At 46.7% G+C, this 16672-nt stretch overlaps 1 protein-coding gene across 1 annotated transcript; it reads right to left on the bottom strand.

Moving 5' to 3' along the window:
- Window positions 1-3801: 3801 nt before the first annotated feature.
- CSGALNACT1 (chondroitin sulfate N-acetylgalactosaminyltransferase 1) lies at window positions 3802-16439 on the bottom strand. Its single transcript, XM_065634174.1, has 7 exons — window positions 15806-16439; window positions 9497-9713; window positions 8516-8617; window positions 7792-7970; window positions 7290-7384; window positions 5141-5222; window positions 3802-4786 (listed from the first exon to the last, which is right to left on the bottom strand). Exons 1-7 carry the CDS (start codon window positions 16437-16439, stop codon window positions 4503-4505), a joined length of 1593 nt encoding a protein of 530 aa, XP_065490246.1. The 3' UTR covers window positions 3802-4502.
- Window positions 16440-16672: the final 233 nt, after the last annotated feature.

Raw genomic sequence — 16672 nt, 5'->3', positions numbered from 1 at the left:
ATCAACCGAATTAAAGCCTGGCAAGCTGCAAAGCACCTGGATGCATCGCGGAGGTCAGAAGAAGCAATTAATTGAACAGGGAGATGCTGCCTCGTATTTTCAGTGGGTTTCTGCAGATTTGCTGGGGGACTTCTGTGTTCGAGCTGCCTTTTGTTCTTGAATGCAAATCTGTGTGCCATCTTGGAAACAGATTAGTATCCGCAGCTGAATAGAGATCGCACCTTCCTGAAGGCACAAAACAACTCAGAGAGGTGAATCGCTCCTGATATAGTCATTGTATGATGTGAAGCTTAACCCTGTAAAATGCTGTGCCCTCGGAGCCAAGGATGTTCAAGCAAACCTTTGGTGCCTTCCAGGGAAAGGTGTTCTCTGTGAAGAGGGATTTTCATGAAAAGTGCCTTTTTTTTCCCAAGTCCTTTAACTCCCAAATATAGATCCTCACTCTTTTAACCTGTGTTTAAACCCACACTGGCCTTTCTGCACAGAGAGGGATTACCGTTTTGAAAGAGAGGGGGGCAGGGATATAGGAACTTGTTTGAAAGACTTTAAAACATGCACAGAGCCTAAAGCAATGTAAAAAGCAGCACCTGTATCAGTATTAGGACAGTTTCCAGAAGAGAGTTTGCCAGTAAAGAACACTATTTTCCAAAATGGAGCTATTTATTGCAAGTTATGTCCTGATTACTGAGATGCATCTGGTGTAAACTTTAACATAGAACTTTTTCCTTCAAGGTTATGTTCTCTTTTAGTATCTGTTACACTGCTCTTTACAGACATAATTCAGAATATTGGGGGGGAGGCTGGATGGAATCGCACGAATTCATCCTCACCCAGATTGCCTCGACTCGAGCTGTTGCACAACCCAAACCGTACAGCTGAGGGTTGTGGTGCAAATCTGCTAACACCATTTTTCAGAGAAGCAATCCTCAAACAGTGAACAAGACTCCACCTTGTTCCAGTTGTTCTCCTTCTGATGGACCAGGGCTACTCTGCTTAATTTGAGGGAATGTTCAAAAACTACGTTCATCTGTGCTTTGCAGAATACAGATTAAAAGAAATTGTTGTAAGCACCTGGTCTTAAAATTTAAAACTATACTGAGAGGTGGTTTCCACATGAGGAAGGAGGGGACGACTGCACTCCAGTTAGAGCAGGTTTAACTTGCTCAACATAAAGCTTTAATGTAAAGCGAGAGTCTGAAATAAACAACACTCCAGCAGGGCAAACGACTTCTGGAGCTACTTGAGCACAATATCACGCGTATCAGAGATTTTCAACATGATCAGGAACAACCTTGGAAGGGAGTGCTAGATCATTTGTAGGAGAAAAAAAAAATCCCTCCTTCCCTGTTTCTTTGCAAAAATATGTCCAGAATTAATGGTCATTCAGAGATCCACAATGCTAGAGAAACGCTAGCGTCTGCTCTCACGTGAAGAATGTGCCATTGCTGTTGTCCTGCTGGAGACAAATCACGATGTGCTTTGTATACCTGCGGGCAGGTAAAGACAGGACACAAAGTTTCCTTTAAAAAAAATCACAGTATTCACTTGCAGAAATAAAGGTACGGGCTGACCTGGCATGGACACAGCAGGACTGTGCGGACACGACTGGTTTTATCTCTGAGATCTATAGTGGAACCGGTAGCTTCACATCCCTTTAAATTATAACTACTTGTTTGCAAGTGTTGCCTTGGGGAAGTTCACACCTACCCCACATCTTTAAAGAAATCGCGCTTCAGGTTTTTAAAAACTCCGAGCTTCACTGGTCTGCTGTGAAGGATGAAACTTGAAGCTTTATCCCTGCTCATTTAGATGACTGCACCCTCACCAGAACAGAGCCCTCAAGACTGGTTCTTCCATTGCTCCCGAATGTGGTTATGCTGAGAGCTCGGGGTGCAGGGATGACTCGCTGCGGGATGTCGGCTTCACTTGTCTTGGGAGCTTTCTCTGTGGAGTCTTTCCTCAAGGGATGCTGCGCAAGAGCGGTGACACGTGAAAACTGCTTGCTGGAGAGATCATGACACCTGGAAGGGTACAGCAGTCTGTTGCGTGCCTTTAGCCAGAGCATGCAACTGTCCACAAAAAAAAAAAAAGCCACAGCAAAATTAAACCAGCGTCGATGCTGTTCCAGCTCTGCTTGGCTCACACAGCCACAGCATCTTCCCCTCTCTCGCGGTGTCCTTCACCCTCCACCTTTACCAGAGCCCCGGCAGACCTGTGCTGCCATCAGCTCCTCCTGCGCTCTGACAGGGGCCGGATGATGTGCTTGCTAAGGTACCCAGAGTGGTGAATTTCCGCATGCCTAGTCCTTGAAGTTCAAGACTAACATAGGTTTGAAGTGACCTCTGGAGATCTGTCTAGCTCTGCTCTACAAACGGGGCCAACCTCCAACTTACGTTAACTTTCTCAGGGCAAACCTAAGGGAAGATACCAAAAACCATCATGGGAAATAGCTAAGGCTGGGCTTGGGGCAAGTTCTGAGTACGGAACTTTCGTAATACGCATCACCCAGTTTCAAATTCAGCTTAAGCGGGACCGTAGGAACAAGTCCCACCCTGGAGCAGCTCACAGCTACTCAACCAGCCGTGCCTGGCTCCTCCCGGCACAAATACTTGTACATTATCTCCGTCAAAACAAAGCCCTTTGTGAACAATGTACCACGTATTCCGGGAAGAAGAAGTTCTTTGGCAGACCTACTTGTGTTATTGCTGAAGTTTCAATGGTAAGTGATGGATTTGGGGATTGGTTTGTTTTGGTTTTGGGTTTTTTTTTCAGAGTTCTTTTTCCATCGGATCCTTTTGTATTTTTGCAGCATTTTGGGACATTTGGTGACTTGCAAGGGAAGTACAACATAGACCACTCGCATCCAACAAAAGACAAACACAAGGAAACACGTGCCAAGGGAGGAGGCACTTGGAGCAGCACGATCTCCGCTTACCAAAGAGGTTTCTAGGCTCTCCTCCTACCCGCTGCAGCACCACACAGAGCATTTTCTATTCTTTGGTCAGTCAAATCTTGCTTATTTCTTTCCCCTGCTTTTACAAGCCAAAAACCAAATCAGAACCTGGTTTTGGACTGCCTTGAATTAATCTGAAGCTATAAAACAAAGTGATCACAGCATGTGGATAAGCAAATGGGATTTCCAAACCCATGCATTTTTTGTTGGCTAGTAAATATTAAAATGATAAACAGTAGTCAGGATAAAAAACAAAAAAAGCTTTACAAGAGCAGTAACGTGTGCTTTCAACAGTTTTAGGCAATTGAAAACAAGTATTGAGGAGACTAATTTTTAGAACACACCTATAATTATCATAAGAGATTTTGCAGGGTCCAGTAATCCATCACAAAAATTTATTTTGTTAATTACAAAAAGGTTGCTATGCTCTGGGCAAGGCTCTAGATTTGGTTTCGAAGGAATACTTTGGTATGAGTCAGAAAGCGTTCATCAGTTTGGGTATCTGACATCCCGAGTTTCAAGTCTGCTGTTAAATCAGTACTCAAGTCGAGTTGTGTTCCCTTTCGTTCAGCGTGGGAAAGCTGCTTTTCCTCCAGCACCCAGGCTGTGCAGAAAAACCACTTCACTCATCTGAACCCAGTTCCCATCCACATGGAACACCGATCTGCAGAGCATTTTCCACGCTTTGGAAGGCTGCACTGTTTCCTAGTAAGGCTAGAAGTAGAAAACCTGAAGTATGACAAAATAATGCCTAAGCAAAACCAACTTCATTTAAAAATAAATCTTGAGATACCAACAGTATTCTAAAGCAGAGATAAACCATGATTCCTGTGATGCAGACACGGCTCTTTGCTTTTGGTTCTCTGTCCCCAGAAGAGAACAAGCATTTGTTCAACCACCTTACAGCATTTTTGAAACATCACACTTGATTGGTAGGGCCTTCTCTGTTGGAATTTTAGAAAGCACTTTTTGAGACGCCTCTCGTCTCTGAAGGAACCGGGAGTATCCCGCTAGTGCACCCGCTGCTGTCCCCCCTGCCCCGGCCCCTGAAGGGAAAAAGATTTTTGGCCACTCCAACTTAACCACCCTGAACAATCAGATTTCCTTCTCAGAGCAGGAACTCTGGACTTACTAAAAAAATAGCCCTTTCTAGACACACCAGGTTAGATGTAGAAAGTAACTCATTATTTGCCCACTAAAGGGCCAATCCTTTAAATAACTGCCCACATCTCAGAAACATTTCAGCAGCAAAGCACACCCAGTTGTTACTGTGAACACCACATTTGTGTAACGATCATTGCCCCCCCGACCCCAAATCTCATCAAGTGTCCAAGTCTCTCCAGCAGCAAGTGCTGGACAGTCTGGCTAACGCAGCACTTAAAAGCCCTGTTTTGGAAAACCAGAACAGAGGACAAGCACATTCCCTCGTGTTCTTTCACCTCCATCCTCTTTCAGTCTCATCCTGTCTTTTCTCGTTAGCGGCTCTTTTCCAAAACACCCGGTAGTCCAATCCAGAGCCGGGTGGGTTTTTTGCCTCCCTTTGCTGGCTTCACGTCTTCTTACTGCCCAGCTTCTGCCTGCGCAGGTGCGTCTCAATGTCCTGCCTGAACAGCAGCATGCCGAGCTGGCCGTGGGACGCCTCGTTCATGGCCTTGGACTGCATGCACATGCGGTACTGCTCCGGGCTCAGCTCGGCCGGGCAGCGCTTCTCGTGCCACAGGTGGAACAGGCCCCTGACCGGCGTGCGCACCACCAGCAGGTTGCTGTGAAGGTATTTGCGGTACAGATGCACGTCTTCGCCGCCCCAGCCTTTGATGTCCAGGTCGAAGCCACCTGGCGCAAAGAAAAACCCGGGTGAAACCACAGAGGCACCAGCGAAGCCAACGCTACTAATCGCACCGCCGCTGTTCTCCAGTCAGCCCTCTGAACACCCGGACTTTCTGCCAACGCCCGAATGTCCACATTTCTTAGCTTCAAATCTTCCACCATCAGCCAAAACTGCGTTATTTGTACTGAGCAGAGCTTAGATTCCAGTAACCTCTACGGCACCTGGGGACAGTCTGAGCATCTACCCAGAGCGCTGCTGCACATCAGCGGCACAGACACGCTGGCCAAGGAAAAGGAAGTTGATCATAATTTTCTGTGTTTCAGTAAAAAGGCAGATGTATTGGAGTGTATTACTCTTACCTATGTTGATAAAATCCGATCTGTATTGGCAAGTCATCCCAAACCCGAAGTCTCTCCAAAATCCAGTTTCTTTTTTAATAACCTGCAAGGAGGGAAAGGAATATTTAAACGGGAACAGAAATGCTTGCAGTGTGCGCAGCTGAGACACAAGTCCCTGAATGTGGTTAGAAATGGAGCAGCTGCACTTTTATTCTCCCCCACGTAAATCCATTGTTGATCCTGAACCATTTTTTGTAGATATACTACTTATTGCACATTCCTGTGCCAAAAAACCAGCTGTACCATTAGCTATCAAGGAGAATTACATAAGTCCTTCCTCTAATCCAGATGGACTCCTGCTGTTGTTGACCGCATGGAGCAATACCACATCACTCTCTGGAGTTTGTTTCTTCTGGGGAAAAACATCCTCCAAAATCCTTAGTTTCTGCGGGACTCAAATCTGACGTAAGAAACATCCTGCTAAGGCGGGGAAGCCACATTCTGCTGCAGAGCAGATGGAGCATCTGGACTGTGGATCCAAGAGCTCTGCATGCAAACAGTGGTTCCAATCTGGTCGCACAACTGACAGCTTCTTTAGTACCTCGATTTTGACAAAAATTAGGTTAGGGGTAAGAATAGTTTTCCATTACAGAACTCCTGTAACCCACTTAAAACTGGAGTCCAGAAATGTTAGGTGATAAATACATATCCCATAAAAACCTTTGTCATAATGAATGTGCAGCCTGCACCACTGAGATGGACCATGAAAACATTTGGTATTACGGGTAGAAAATCCGAGCAGAGAGGCGCCACGGCCACACTTTCAAAAGCAGATATCCCAGCACAGATCCCCAGAATCACAGTTCACGGGTGTGAGAGACCTCACGCCATCGGCTGGGACACCCAAGAGTTTCGAGGGACTGGGGCAGGTCTTTAAATCCTCTGAGCGACCCAGCAGTACTTGGCACTCCTGAAGGCCTGGTTACAAACCTACCCCTTAGCAGCTGGTTTGGAAAATTTTGGCTTTGCCTGTGACAAAGTTACAGAAGATTACGAGACAGGATTTCCATTTCTGGATCTACAAATCTCACTGTTTCCTCTCCAAAAAAATCCTCTTATAAAATAGTCTCTTCTGATTTCTCATTCATGCTTCCCCTTTTTGTTCATAACCACTTCAGTAGCTTTTCTTATTTTACTGCTCACATCTCTCTCTCTCTTCTCATTTCTCCTTTCCTCAAAAAAAGCCAAGCTGCTGCAGAAGCCAATTAAAAGGAAATGAGATTGCACCTGTCAGGTCTGCACTGGAACAAGAAACCTCCATAACGATGTCCTTACAGCAAGCTACTCAAACGCATTAGCGTTATTATTTTCCATTAGTGCAAGTGGCTGCTGCACAAATCAATTTCTTTCAAAGATTTCTGAAGGTTTATTTTTTTTTTCCTCAGCTGCCCAAGTACGAGGATAGAGAACTAACTCTGTCTTGTTCTAATGGCACAGATCTGGCCGCATGCCTGGGAACTGATGTGGGCTGAAAATATTAAAATCTACATAAAAATGAGATTGGCAGTATTTCTTCAAATCAAAAGGCTTTTTCTGACATAAGCATCACATTTTATGATTCAAATATTAGCTATAAATATTTGCGCAATCCTGACGACGCACTTTGTGGAATTTACGCTAGCCTGAGAGCTAAACTCTATTTCTTTTCCAGCGCTGACAAGGTTGAGGATTCCCAGAGGCCTCTCCTCAGGGAGAGAAAAGCGAATGTGAATCCCACGGTACTACCAAAACCAGGTTTCCTCTGAGATAAACCCAGTGGAACGGGTGCCATGCAACGAGAGCAACATGGGGCACTGTCACCCCGAGCCAGCAAACCGCAGAGGAATTGTTCGCTAATTAGAAAATCTCTTTTGGCAGAGAAGCAGACGTGGTCTAAATTCTTGGGTTCCAGGTATGAAACACCAAACAAAGGTTAAAACAAACGGTACCAAGACACTTCCCTGTGAAACTTAACTGTAGAAGTGACAGTAAGGCGACTGCTGCAGTTAATTTTGCCTGTGTGGTATGTGACTGTGCACAAGGAATAGGAAAACGATACCCATGAGCACATGCAGCTTTTCAAATTGTTTTGTCCAAATAAAAGCAGGCATTACAAAAAACATGTACTTACGAGCTGCTGTTCTAAAGGTGGGATGGAATCCTGGTGGCTATAAATGATACTGGGGTTATACTGGCTGAAGAGAACAGGATAAAACACCTTCTTCCCTGGAAATGACAAGGGGTTAACCTTTTTAAAAGCTGCGTAAAACACACTTCTCTTGCCTACAAGGTGCTGTCCAGGCCAGACTAAATCCAGACAAAGTCACGCAAGTTTTGGACGGAGCCTGTGTTCTTTGCATGAGAACGTGAGGATATAATTAACAAAAAGATGCTGTTCCAGAAAGCACAGGTGCCAAAAGCAAGAAATTCAGTCATGGAGGAGCAGAGGTCTTCTGACCTTTCAAAAGCCAAACAGCAACAGAATTTTTATACGTCTTAATTAGTTCTGTAAGTTTGAAGGATGATTTACAGCAGCTTCGTTACCAGCTCAAAGGCAAGAATACTCTGGAGAAGGCTGTGAGACAGTAAGTAAATATCTGTTACAAGACAAAAGACTTCAGGAGCAGCAGTACCTGGCTGCGTGTTCAGTCTGCAGGAGTTCAGGAATTCGGCCGTGAAGTATATGTCCACGTCACAAAAAAACAGAACAACGTTGTTTCCTTTCCAGACTCGAGCACCAACATCTAATCCTTTGCCCCTGGAAAATTCTTCGTTCAGCTGGACGAAGGTGAAGTTCTTGAAGTTGGCTGACCTAGGAGAAGGAAAATATTCACAACTTACCCTGTCCTTCCAGCTCTCAGCACAAGCAGGGGCAGGAACTCAATATGGAAGAATTAACTTCAAAATCTGCGGCATCGTGGTTGTGAGAGTGGTTTTGGGGAAGAGATGTCTGTGCGCTCTGAGCCTGGAGGAGATTTCCACTACATTCAGAGCTTGAGCTGTGTTCTCCTGCGCTAGCATTCCTGTCACAGACACTCTCTGGGCACGCTTCGCAAAAACCCCAACGAGGCTTAGATGGATGAAAATATCTTTAGTAGGAAAATATACATAAATATAAAATATAAAATACCTGTGGCCATACTACTGTAAAATCTGCTTCGTTGTTCTGAAGACCAATATCACAAAACCACAGCTATGGGCCTGTCAGGGCAACAAAGTTTTTATGTGACACAAAAGAAAGACTAGAGTTTTCTCCACCCAGTTGGCACAACTATGAATTTGGAAAGCTATCTAGTCTCCAGTTCACGGTACGATAGCTGTGTATGAACAGCGCACATTAGATACTCAGCTACTTACTTGGAGGTATTTTCAAGTATGGATTTGACTTCACTCATTTGTTCTTTTCCGAAATAAACCACAGTGAGGTGAATTCTCCCGTCCTGCTGAATGCCCATTTCCCTAAAGAACAGAAGGGGGACTGTAAAAATGCTATACATACTTCTACTTCTTAACCTTGATTTTTTTTTTTAACAAATTTTCTAGAGTTGATACCTTTAGCATTTTGTTAAGAAACATTTCCTAAAACCTACGCATCAACCGTCCATCAAGCCGATTGCCTAAGGGCAGGACCAACGTGAACCAATAGACATCACGCCTCACCCGCACAAGGTTAATCAGCAAGAGTTCAACTATAATCAGCAGAGATCAGCGTGGCCAGAGGGTGATTCCTCCCATCCTAAAGCACGCGGATGGTTAATTTAGACAAGGTGCCTATTTTTAGACAGCTGTAATTAAGCAAAACAAATCCCATTTTAAGAGTCACTATCTGTTGCTAACATAGTCTTTTCAGGGCAGCTATTTAAAGCTACATCTCAATCAAGTTTTCCCTCTGAACATCATCTCTTTGCTGCTAAATAGAAGCAGTTTAAAAGTAACTGTCCTGAGATTTCAAATACATTTCCTTCTCGCCTCTTGCTGCCTTAATCTTTCCTCCACGAGGGCCTGGCAAAGTGTCTGGGAGCACTAATTCCCTTTCTCCTTAGAAATGTTCTTTTGCACCTCACTCTCGCGTTGCCCCAACAAAACAGACTGAGGCTCATAATGCAGGTCCATACAAACCGGAACCCGAGGGCTGTTATATAATTGCTTCTCCACCACGCACTAAGCAGCCCGACGCCTTTCAGTCTCCCTAAGCTCAAAAACGACTTCTTAGTGGCACAATGGAACATTACTGAAGAGAAGCACGATTTTTACCGAGCGAGGGCTCTGTAACTCCTAAAATTGCATCTTACTTTCCAAGTAAGATCAAGCAAAGGCAGGAGTGGATGGGAAACCCACCTGAAATTCTGCATGAATTGCCGAAATTTGCTGGCTCTCTTGGCCAGCGGCACAATGACGTTAATCAGCGTGTCAGCCATATTGACGTTTTCATTCTTCACTTTCATTACAGGGCCGAATGGCCGGAATAAAACAATCTTCTTGAACTGATGCTTCGCGTCTCCTTTGAAAGTCAGCTCGTACAACGTGCCTTTGTCTTTTTCCGTGCGGTAGATCCCTGCGTGAAAACAAGAGAGAGGAGATTTTGGATTAAAGCTGGGCTCTTAGGGAAATTTAAAAAACCCCACTTTTAAAGCAGTATGAGGCGCAGTGTCATTTGGAGGAGGCTGGCGGCGCCGCGGCCCCGGGCTGCAGGGATATTTGGTATTCTCGCCGGCACGTTTGGCCGAGTCCCACAGCCCCGGAGGTCACCGATCAGTAACAACCCAGCAGACACGCCGTCCCTGTGTTTCAGACTGGTCTGACCGCACGCTGCGATCTGAATGATTAATTTCCTTTTTTTTTTTTCTGTGAGGTTCTCTGGAAAGTCTCCTAATAAGACTGTAGAACCAGCAGCCACCAGCTTCACCCAGTGCCAATCAGAATGAAACTTTCCTCTTAACTTGATTCTCAAGAGACTTTTTCCTTTGTGGTGAGTAATGGTCTGCGAGGATGACGCTATGGAGTTTCCACAGGCTGGAAACTGCAAAAGACCATCTCCAAGGACCTTTAATTCATACAAGCACATAGTTATTTCCTATATGGAGTGAACTTTTAACATACTCACCGGATGAAATTGGTCCCATGCTGAGGGCTGGCATGGACTGTAAAAGTGTTGGTCGTGCCCCACACTATTCTGATAACTGAAATGAGATAAACTTGGCAAAAAGGCTATAGATTTTACTCACACCAAACAACACTTGGGTCCTTATAGTGCATACTGAAATAAAGCTTTTTCATAGTCAGATCGGTTTGGTTTAAGGACGAATAATTAAATGGTAATTCTAACTACTTGTCAAACCACTGTACATATCCCAACAGCCTCATCACTAGACGGGTCCAATTGCATTACTTTCCATCTCTTGCAGAAACTGAAGAGACAAGCAAAACACATCTGGAAGAAAACTCCTCTGCTTGACTTTTGTCTTTTTCTTCCCATCTGGTTGTGAAAAACAGCTCGATCAAAGTAGTGCCTTTTTTTAAAAAAAAAAATCTTAGTCATTCCCTGGTGTGTAACATTGCTGATTTGCATTTTCTCTAGGGAGAAATGGATAGGACTGTTTCGCATATTTGACATAGCAAAGTGACATTTTTCATAACGGAGATCTAAATTACATTAACCCTCTTAAAAACATCTGCCATGCAACACGTAAACCTCTTTGGTTTTCCATCCTCTCCTACCCCAGCCGAGAAACAACGACCCCGCAAACGGCACCTCCCCAGAGACACGTGCGACTTTCGTGGAACAAAAGCAGCTTTGCCAGGTGAACAAGCAGAATGCGCGTTGTGACCCAAGGGGTCCCTGCCAGTGCCGCACACACATCGGCCCTGCGGCTCCGTCCTTGTCCAGGGCTTCTGCTACAGCTGCAAACGAGCAGTTCAGGTGAAGGCAAGGTTCCCTCGCGCAACATGTTTACCCAATTTGTAATCCTAACGTTTTATCTTGAAGACAACTGCATGCAAGCTTAATGCATGCAATTAAACATAGCTGTTCTTGATGCACATGTGAACCATTTTCCTTTTTTTAAGCACCTAAACTGACAAGAAGTTGCGTATCTTCTTTTTCGAAGCGCAGAATGAAGCGATTTGCCCAAGGTCAGGCAGCAAGCCTTGGAAACGAGCCCGGGTGCCTTGACTCGCTCCGGGGACTCACCCAGCAGAATATCCTGCCTTTCACATGAGGTTTTTTCCATTTCCGAAGACACTACTTCATTTGTCCGACCAAGGACCTCTGCCGTGATTCAGAAACGTGCATCAAGCAGCCTCAACTCTAACGCATGAGCTACAAGGAGGGTGCAGAAGAGTCTCAAAAAGGTAAACCAAAAAGCCCTTTCTTGAAAAGGCTGCTCCTCAAACTAAAGCCTTGGAAAGGCTAGATGTTCACCGTGGATAAAAGAAGGTTCATCGACCGTCTTTTGCTTCCATTCTCGCAGCTCTGTTTCAGAATTGGCACCGTTCTTTTCAGAGACAGGAAGGCAAGTCAAAGCCTTTGGAAACCCAATATAAAAAGGTGAGCAAACAGGAGCTTTGGCTCAGAGACTAGCCCTAAAACGATGGAAAAGGACAAACGAGAAGCAAACAAAAGACCTGGGCTGAAGGGTGGACTAAAGAGCACTGAGTATCCACCTTTCAGAGCAGCAATGCCCAGGGCGCTCTGAAGAAATGGAAAATACCTGCTCTCTGTTCAGCAGGGCAGGCAAACAAGTTTCAGAAATCTACACGGAGCTGATAACTAGCAGGCAGTGGGGCCATCTTAACAAATGCTGTGGAGCAGATGACAGTTTTAGCCCTGGTTCCGCAGACCGTAGGTTTTGGATCTTCCACTGCCAACAGAAACGCTCCCTCGGACCCGTGCTCGCCACTGCTGTTCTGTTAGATGCTGTGGGAATTGCTATTGGGATTTACCAGCTTTCACCGTCCCCATTTAACTCGATATTACAGTGCTCTTCCCACTTCACGGCATCATCTCAGCCCTCGAGGAAGAGCATCGTCCTTTCTCTCATACGCTCCCAGGGTAAAACTGCATCAGGTAGCCCATCACCATTAGCTGTCAATTAGAGAATTTGCCTCCAAGATATTATTTAAAATTACGGTCACTAGACAGCCATGTACACTTCAGGTAGGAAAATTTACGATATAGCATATTTGACAGTGCCATGGCAAAGCATCTGTGAAGTAATCCAGGGATTTTCTGGAACTGTTCCTGTTGGGAAAGAGTATCACCAGACAGCGATTCACTTTTGGAACACATCGCTGAGGCTTTTCAGAGCCTCCAAATTAGTATCTCCACCTTTGAGAAAATGAATTACTTCCAAGCCTATTCAGCTCTGCTGACATTTACATAAATTAACGACCAGATCCGTTATTCTGGCTTTCTACTGCAAACAGAACGGTCCTTTGCCTGCTCATAACACACGGGTTTCTGATTTTTTTTTCCATGTTCTTTCTTAGTACCTGCTCGTGGCAGAAAAGCAGTGAACTCGGGATAGAAGTGGGAGGAATAAGGAGGCAGGAGGGAGGATTATAGCGGCTGAACAGTCCAAGTGCCTCCGCGAAGAGAGAAGAGGAGCAGCAGCCAGATGGACTCCTTTCAAGCCATGGGGAGAAGGTGTGGTTCTCTCAGTTCGAAAAAAGAAAAAAATGGAAAATTCCACCACGTGTCAGCTCTTACTCCTGCAAGGAGAACCATCTGAGAATCCTATCCAAATTCCAAGTAACTGCAAATCTGCTGAGAAGGAGTTCAGCTCAGACGGAAGGTACCAGGGTCACAGTCTTAATTCCCACGCACAAGTGGTTCTGTCTAAAACTGCAGAGGATGCGGCACTTTAAGAGATCCCAGCCACAAAGACAAAACATTTCTCAAATGTAAGTAGCGTTGGAAGAAATATTTTCCCTCTGCAAAGACAAGAATAAAGGCACAAAATGGAACAGAGGAAGAGACATGGACCCTAGTCAAGTTTATTGCACCACACCACCACCTCTCCTATTGGCACATGTTAGCAATGAACGAGCACTGAAAAAAGCGACAGCAGGTACCAGACGTGACCCGCAAAACCAGAAAAATTCACACAAGAGGCCCAAGATTCACTCGCACCACTCGATATGCTGACATGACTCAGGATCAGCAAGACATCTCAGTAAAGTGGGAGTCAAAGGCTTTGCTGAATAGGGCGGAACCAAAGACACGAGTCTCACACACAACAGCGGCAGTTCAGGTTTTCAATGCTATTTCTGACCTCGGCTCCCTGATTTTTCGTTCAGCCTGTCCCTCCGCTTGCCCAACCTTAGGACAAGAGCAGCGGCCCCAGCTTTAGCAGAAAAGGTGCATCCAGCTTGTGTGCGCTGTTGTTTCTGCCTGTAGCTGCAAGATAAAAAGCTTACAGGGTTAAGTGGTATTACTTTCAACGCAGACCCGGGCCACGTCTCCCAGAAAGCTCCAGTTACTCTGGGCAGCTCCAGAAAATGAAAACAGCAGTGGAAATGATTCTGCAATTCTATGGGTAATGCCTTTCGTAGTCGCTGTGTCACTGGATTAGTACGAAGCTGCCAGAAGATGCCACATAGTCCAGCCTGTTATTGACTTGTGCAGGCGGTGGCACCTGCAGAATGCTGTCTCCAAAACAAATTCCAAGTCCAACCCACGCTGGAAATGCAGAATTGTAACAGAAAATGCAGTCTTCCCTTCTCCTCCTCAAGTTATACAGAGCAACAGATTTGTTTGTGCTTTGATTGGCAGTTTTTGCCTTTCTTGGAGACTGAAGGAAGGGGAGAAGGAACTGCCAAGAGATGACAGAGACTTCCAAAGAAACTCCGCAGGGAAATCTTCTGCCGCGTTGGCTCTTTGTTTCTAGACCTGATGCACGGATCCCTGCGTTTGCAAACACGTGAGTTTGCACCGCTGAGTTAAGAATGAGGATTTGTTGCCTGGCACCTACAGAAGCAGGGCCTGCCTTGCGGGGAGGACACGAGGAAGGTTTCTGGAGCTCAGAGCAAGGTGCACGCAGGGCTCCTTCCCTCTGGATCACTTCACCACTGCGTGTGAAAGCCAGCAAGGTCATCGGCGCATAAAGAGCCACCACTGTTGCAGTAGAAACAAGATTTTGAAATGATAAATGAAACAATACGCAGAAAAGAGGAGAGTGGAAGCACAGAGCTCCATGGTGCATTCAGACACTGGCAGCCAGCAGCACTTGCCGCTGCCCAAGCCCTGGCCCCACGTCTGAGACGGGAATTAGACTGGTGTGGAAGAAGCGCCTGGGCTTGAGTCGGGCCAGGACCTGCCTCAACCACCTCTCCAGTCTCAATAACCCATTTTCCGTCTGTGGGAGGCACCTGCCCGACCGGCAGGTAAATCCTGGCACGGTCCCAAGAACCTGCTGTCTGTGGATACCATGATCGCTGGAGAACCATATACACACAGTCTTCATCACAGGGAGGATGCGCCTTGCTCTGCTCTACTCATAAATATAAGATGAAGGAAAAAAAACCCAGCAAAATGTCTAGTGATGTGGGATAAGCGTGGAGGTTTGTGTTCAGCACGTTAGAGCAGTCACTCCATAAAGTTGTTTTACCCACATGTCCTCTAAGTCTGCAGCACAAACATCTGAAGATGAGAAAGGCGAGTTTTTCCTCCTGTACTAAATTCAGCTGGGTCAGCTGTGGATTAAATCTCACAGGCAAGGCTACCAAACAACAAGCAGTGAATGTGCTGGTTCCTATGGACTGAAACTAGGTGAGCCGTATTAAAAGTCAAAATGTAGCTCTTATTGAACAAGAACCAGTTGTGAGTCCTTGGGAACGAGTTCTGTGAAATCGTGTCCCCTGTCATGCTTCTGCTGCGGATGTTCCTGCCCTTTTAAGTCAGAGCTGCCGTGCAGCAGGGGCTGCCCTGACCAGGTATGAACCGCTGGTGCCGCTGGCTGGCTGCAAAAAAGCTCCAGACTGGAAATAAGTAGGTGCTTCAGACTTAGCGACACAAGATGGGAAACAAAAAATGGCTGCTGTTAAAAGCGGTGCTTTAAAAACCCACACATACCACCTCAATATTACATGTAAGGGTAAAGACAAGTACCTGTTTAGCTCATTTTGGAATCCAAGGGATGAGCTGCACGAGCCCTGGTATAGAAGATACCCTGTGAAGGTTCAGCTTTCCATAGTTATTGGCAGTTACGGGTGATACCAGCTGAATTACTGAGCTCAAAACCTATCTCGCCACTGCTTGCTCTGGCAGAACGGTGCGGGTGGCAGTGACGGTAACATTGGCATTCCGACTGGAACTGGAGCTGTCAGCCCTAACACCGGTAACAGATTTGGCATTGCAGCCTGATGGTCTCCCCCTTGCTTTGCCAGTTCGGAGGCGAGCGCACGCCCAGAGAGCTGCGAGCGCACGCCGTGGGCACCACGAGGGACTGGCAGGCTCTGCTGTCACCCACGCCCCCTCCCCAGAAAAGCTGCCGTTCTGCAGCTGTGGCTGAGACGGCATCGCTGGGTCACAGCTAACACCAGCCCAGATGTGCGCTCAGAGATAACACCCATCTCCATCAACACAGCCCCACCAGAACGCCCCACGGGTACCGAGCGGGTCTTCTAACCCGCTGTCCGCGTACAAACCTTCCACGAAGTCGGAGGCTGCGTACACGCGGTGTTTGGCGTTGCCGTCCCCCTCGGGATCGTTCAAACTCCCCACGGCTAACTCGATCACCTCGACCAACTCGTCTCGCTTATCCTTCCTGACGGGTTTCTCTTCCGGGTGGCGCGTCAGGCCCGTCTCCAGCTGGTAGACCTTCTGCAGGGTAAAGCTCTCGAAGGGCACGGCCGCGTACTCCGTGGACAGCTTCACGCCGCTGTGCACCTCTGCTCTGTCTATCTGGGCGCGGAGGAAGGCCAGCAGGTTAGCCTGGGCCTTCTGCGGGCTGCTGTGGTCCAGCCGCGTGTCCAGGGGGCCTGGGAACTGGTCCTGCACGCTCTTCAGCTTCTCGCTCCTGCCCTGGAGCTCAGCCTTCAGCTGGGCGATTTGTTTCTTCAAGCTGACGATGTAGTTACGGTGCTGCTCCTCTCGCTCTTGCAGAACGGCCTCGTACCCCTCCTTGGCAGTCGGACTGTGCGCCCTGGGCAAGGCCAGCTGCTGGCTGTCACCCCTGGGTGTGCAAGCCAACATATAAACGATAGACACCGAGCAACACGCCACCACCAGCAGGCCTGCGAGTCGGGGGAGAAATATAATAAACCCTCTTCGGAGCATCATCTCTCAGAAAGCGGAGTCTAACCCCACACATGTAACAGTTCTTACGTCCACACAGTGCCACACAGGCTCCTGGACTTGGAGTACGCCTACACAGATGCATGTATGTACAAAAACCGTCTCGTTAGCTTTCTCAAAATGTGTGCTCTGCTCGTATATTGGGCTGTCTCCGGTGTTTGCCCAGCAGGACCAAAAGACAAGCTGCAAAGCAGACAGGACAGCTCCGGATCCTCACG

This window comes from Caloenas nicobarica, chromosome 4, assembly GCF_036013445.1.
Source record: "Caloenas nicobarica isolate bCalNic1 chromosome 4, bCalNic1.hap1, whole genome shotgun sequence".
Taxonomy (NCBI): Eukaryota; Metazoa; Chordata; class Aves; order Columbiformes; family Columbidae; genus Caloenas; species Caloenas nicobarica.
The sequence above is the reverse complement of the archived record's forward strand: the minus strand, read 5'-3'. Positions and strand labels throughout refer to the sequence as shown.

Excerpts from the sequence above, each read along its gene's own strand:
- CSGALNACT1 (XM_065634174.1), bottom strand. The coding sequence starts at position 16,439 with ATGATGCTCCGAAGAGGGTTTATTATATTTCTCCCCCGACTCGCAGGC. Across the intron at positions 7,971-8,515 it reads ATACTTGAAAATACCTCCAA|GTCAGCCAACTTCAAGAACT; the intron begins GTAAGTAGCTGA and ends TCCTTCTCCTAG. Across the intron at positions 7,385-7,791 it reads CAGACTGAACACGCAGCCAG|GGAAGAAGGTGTTTTATCCT; the intron begins GTACTGCTGCTC and ends TGTCATTTCCAG.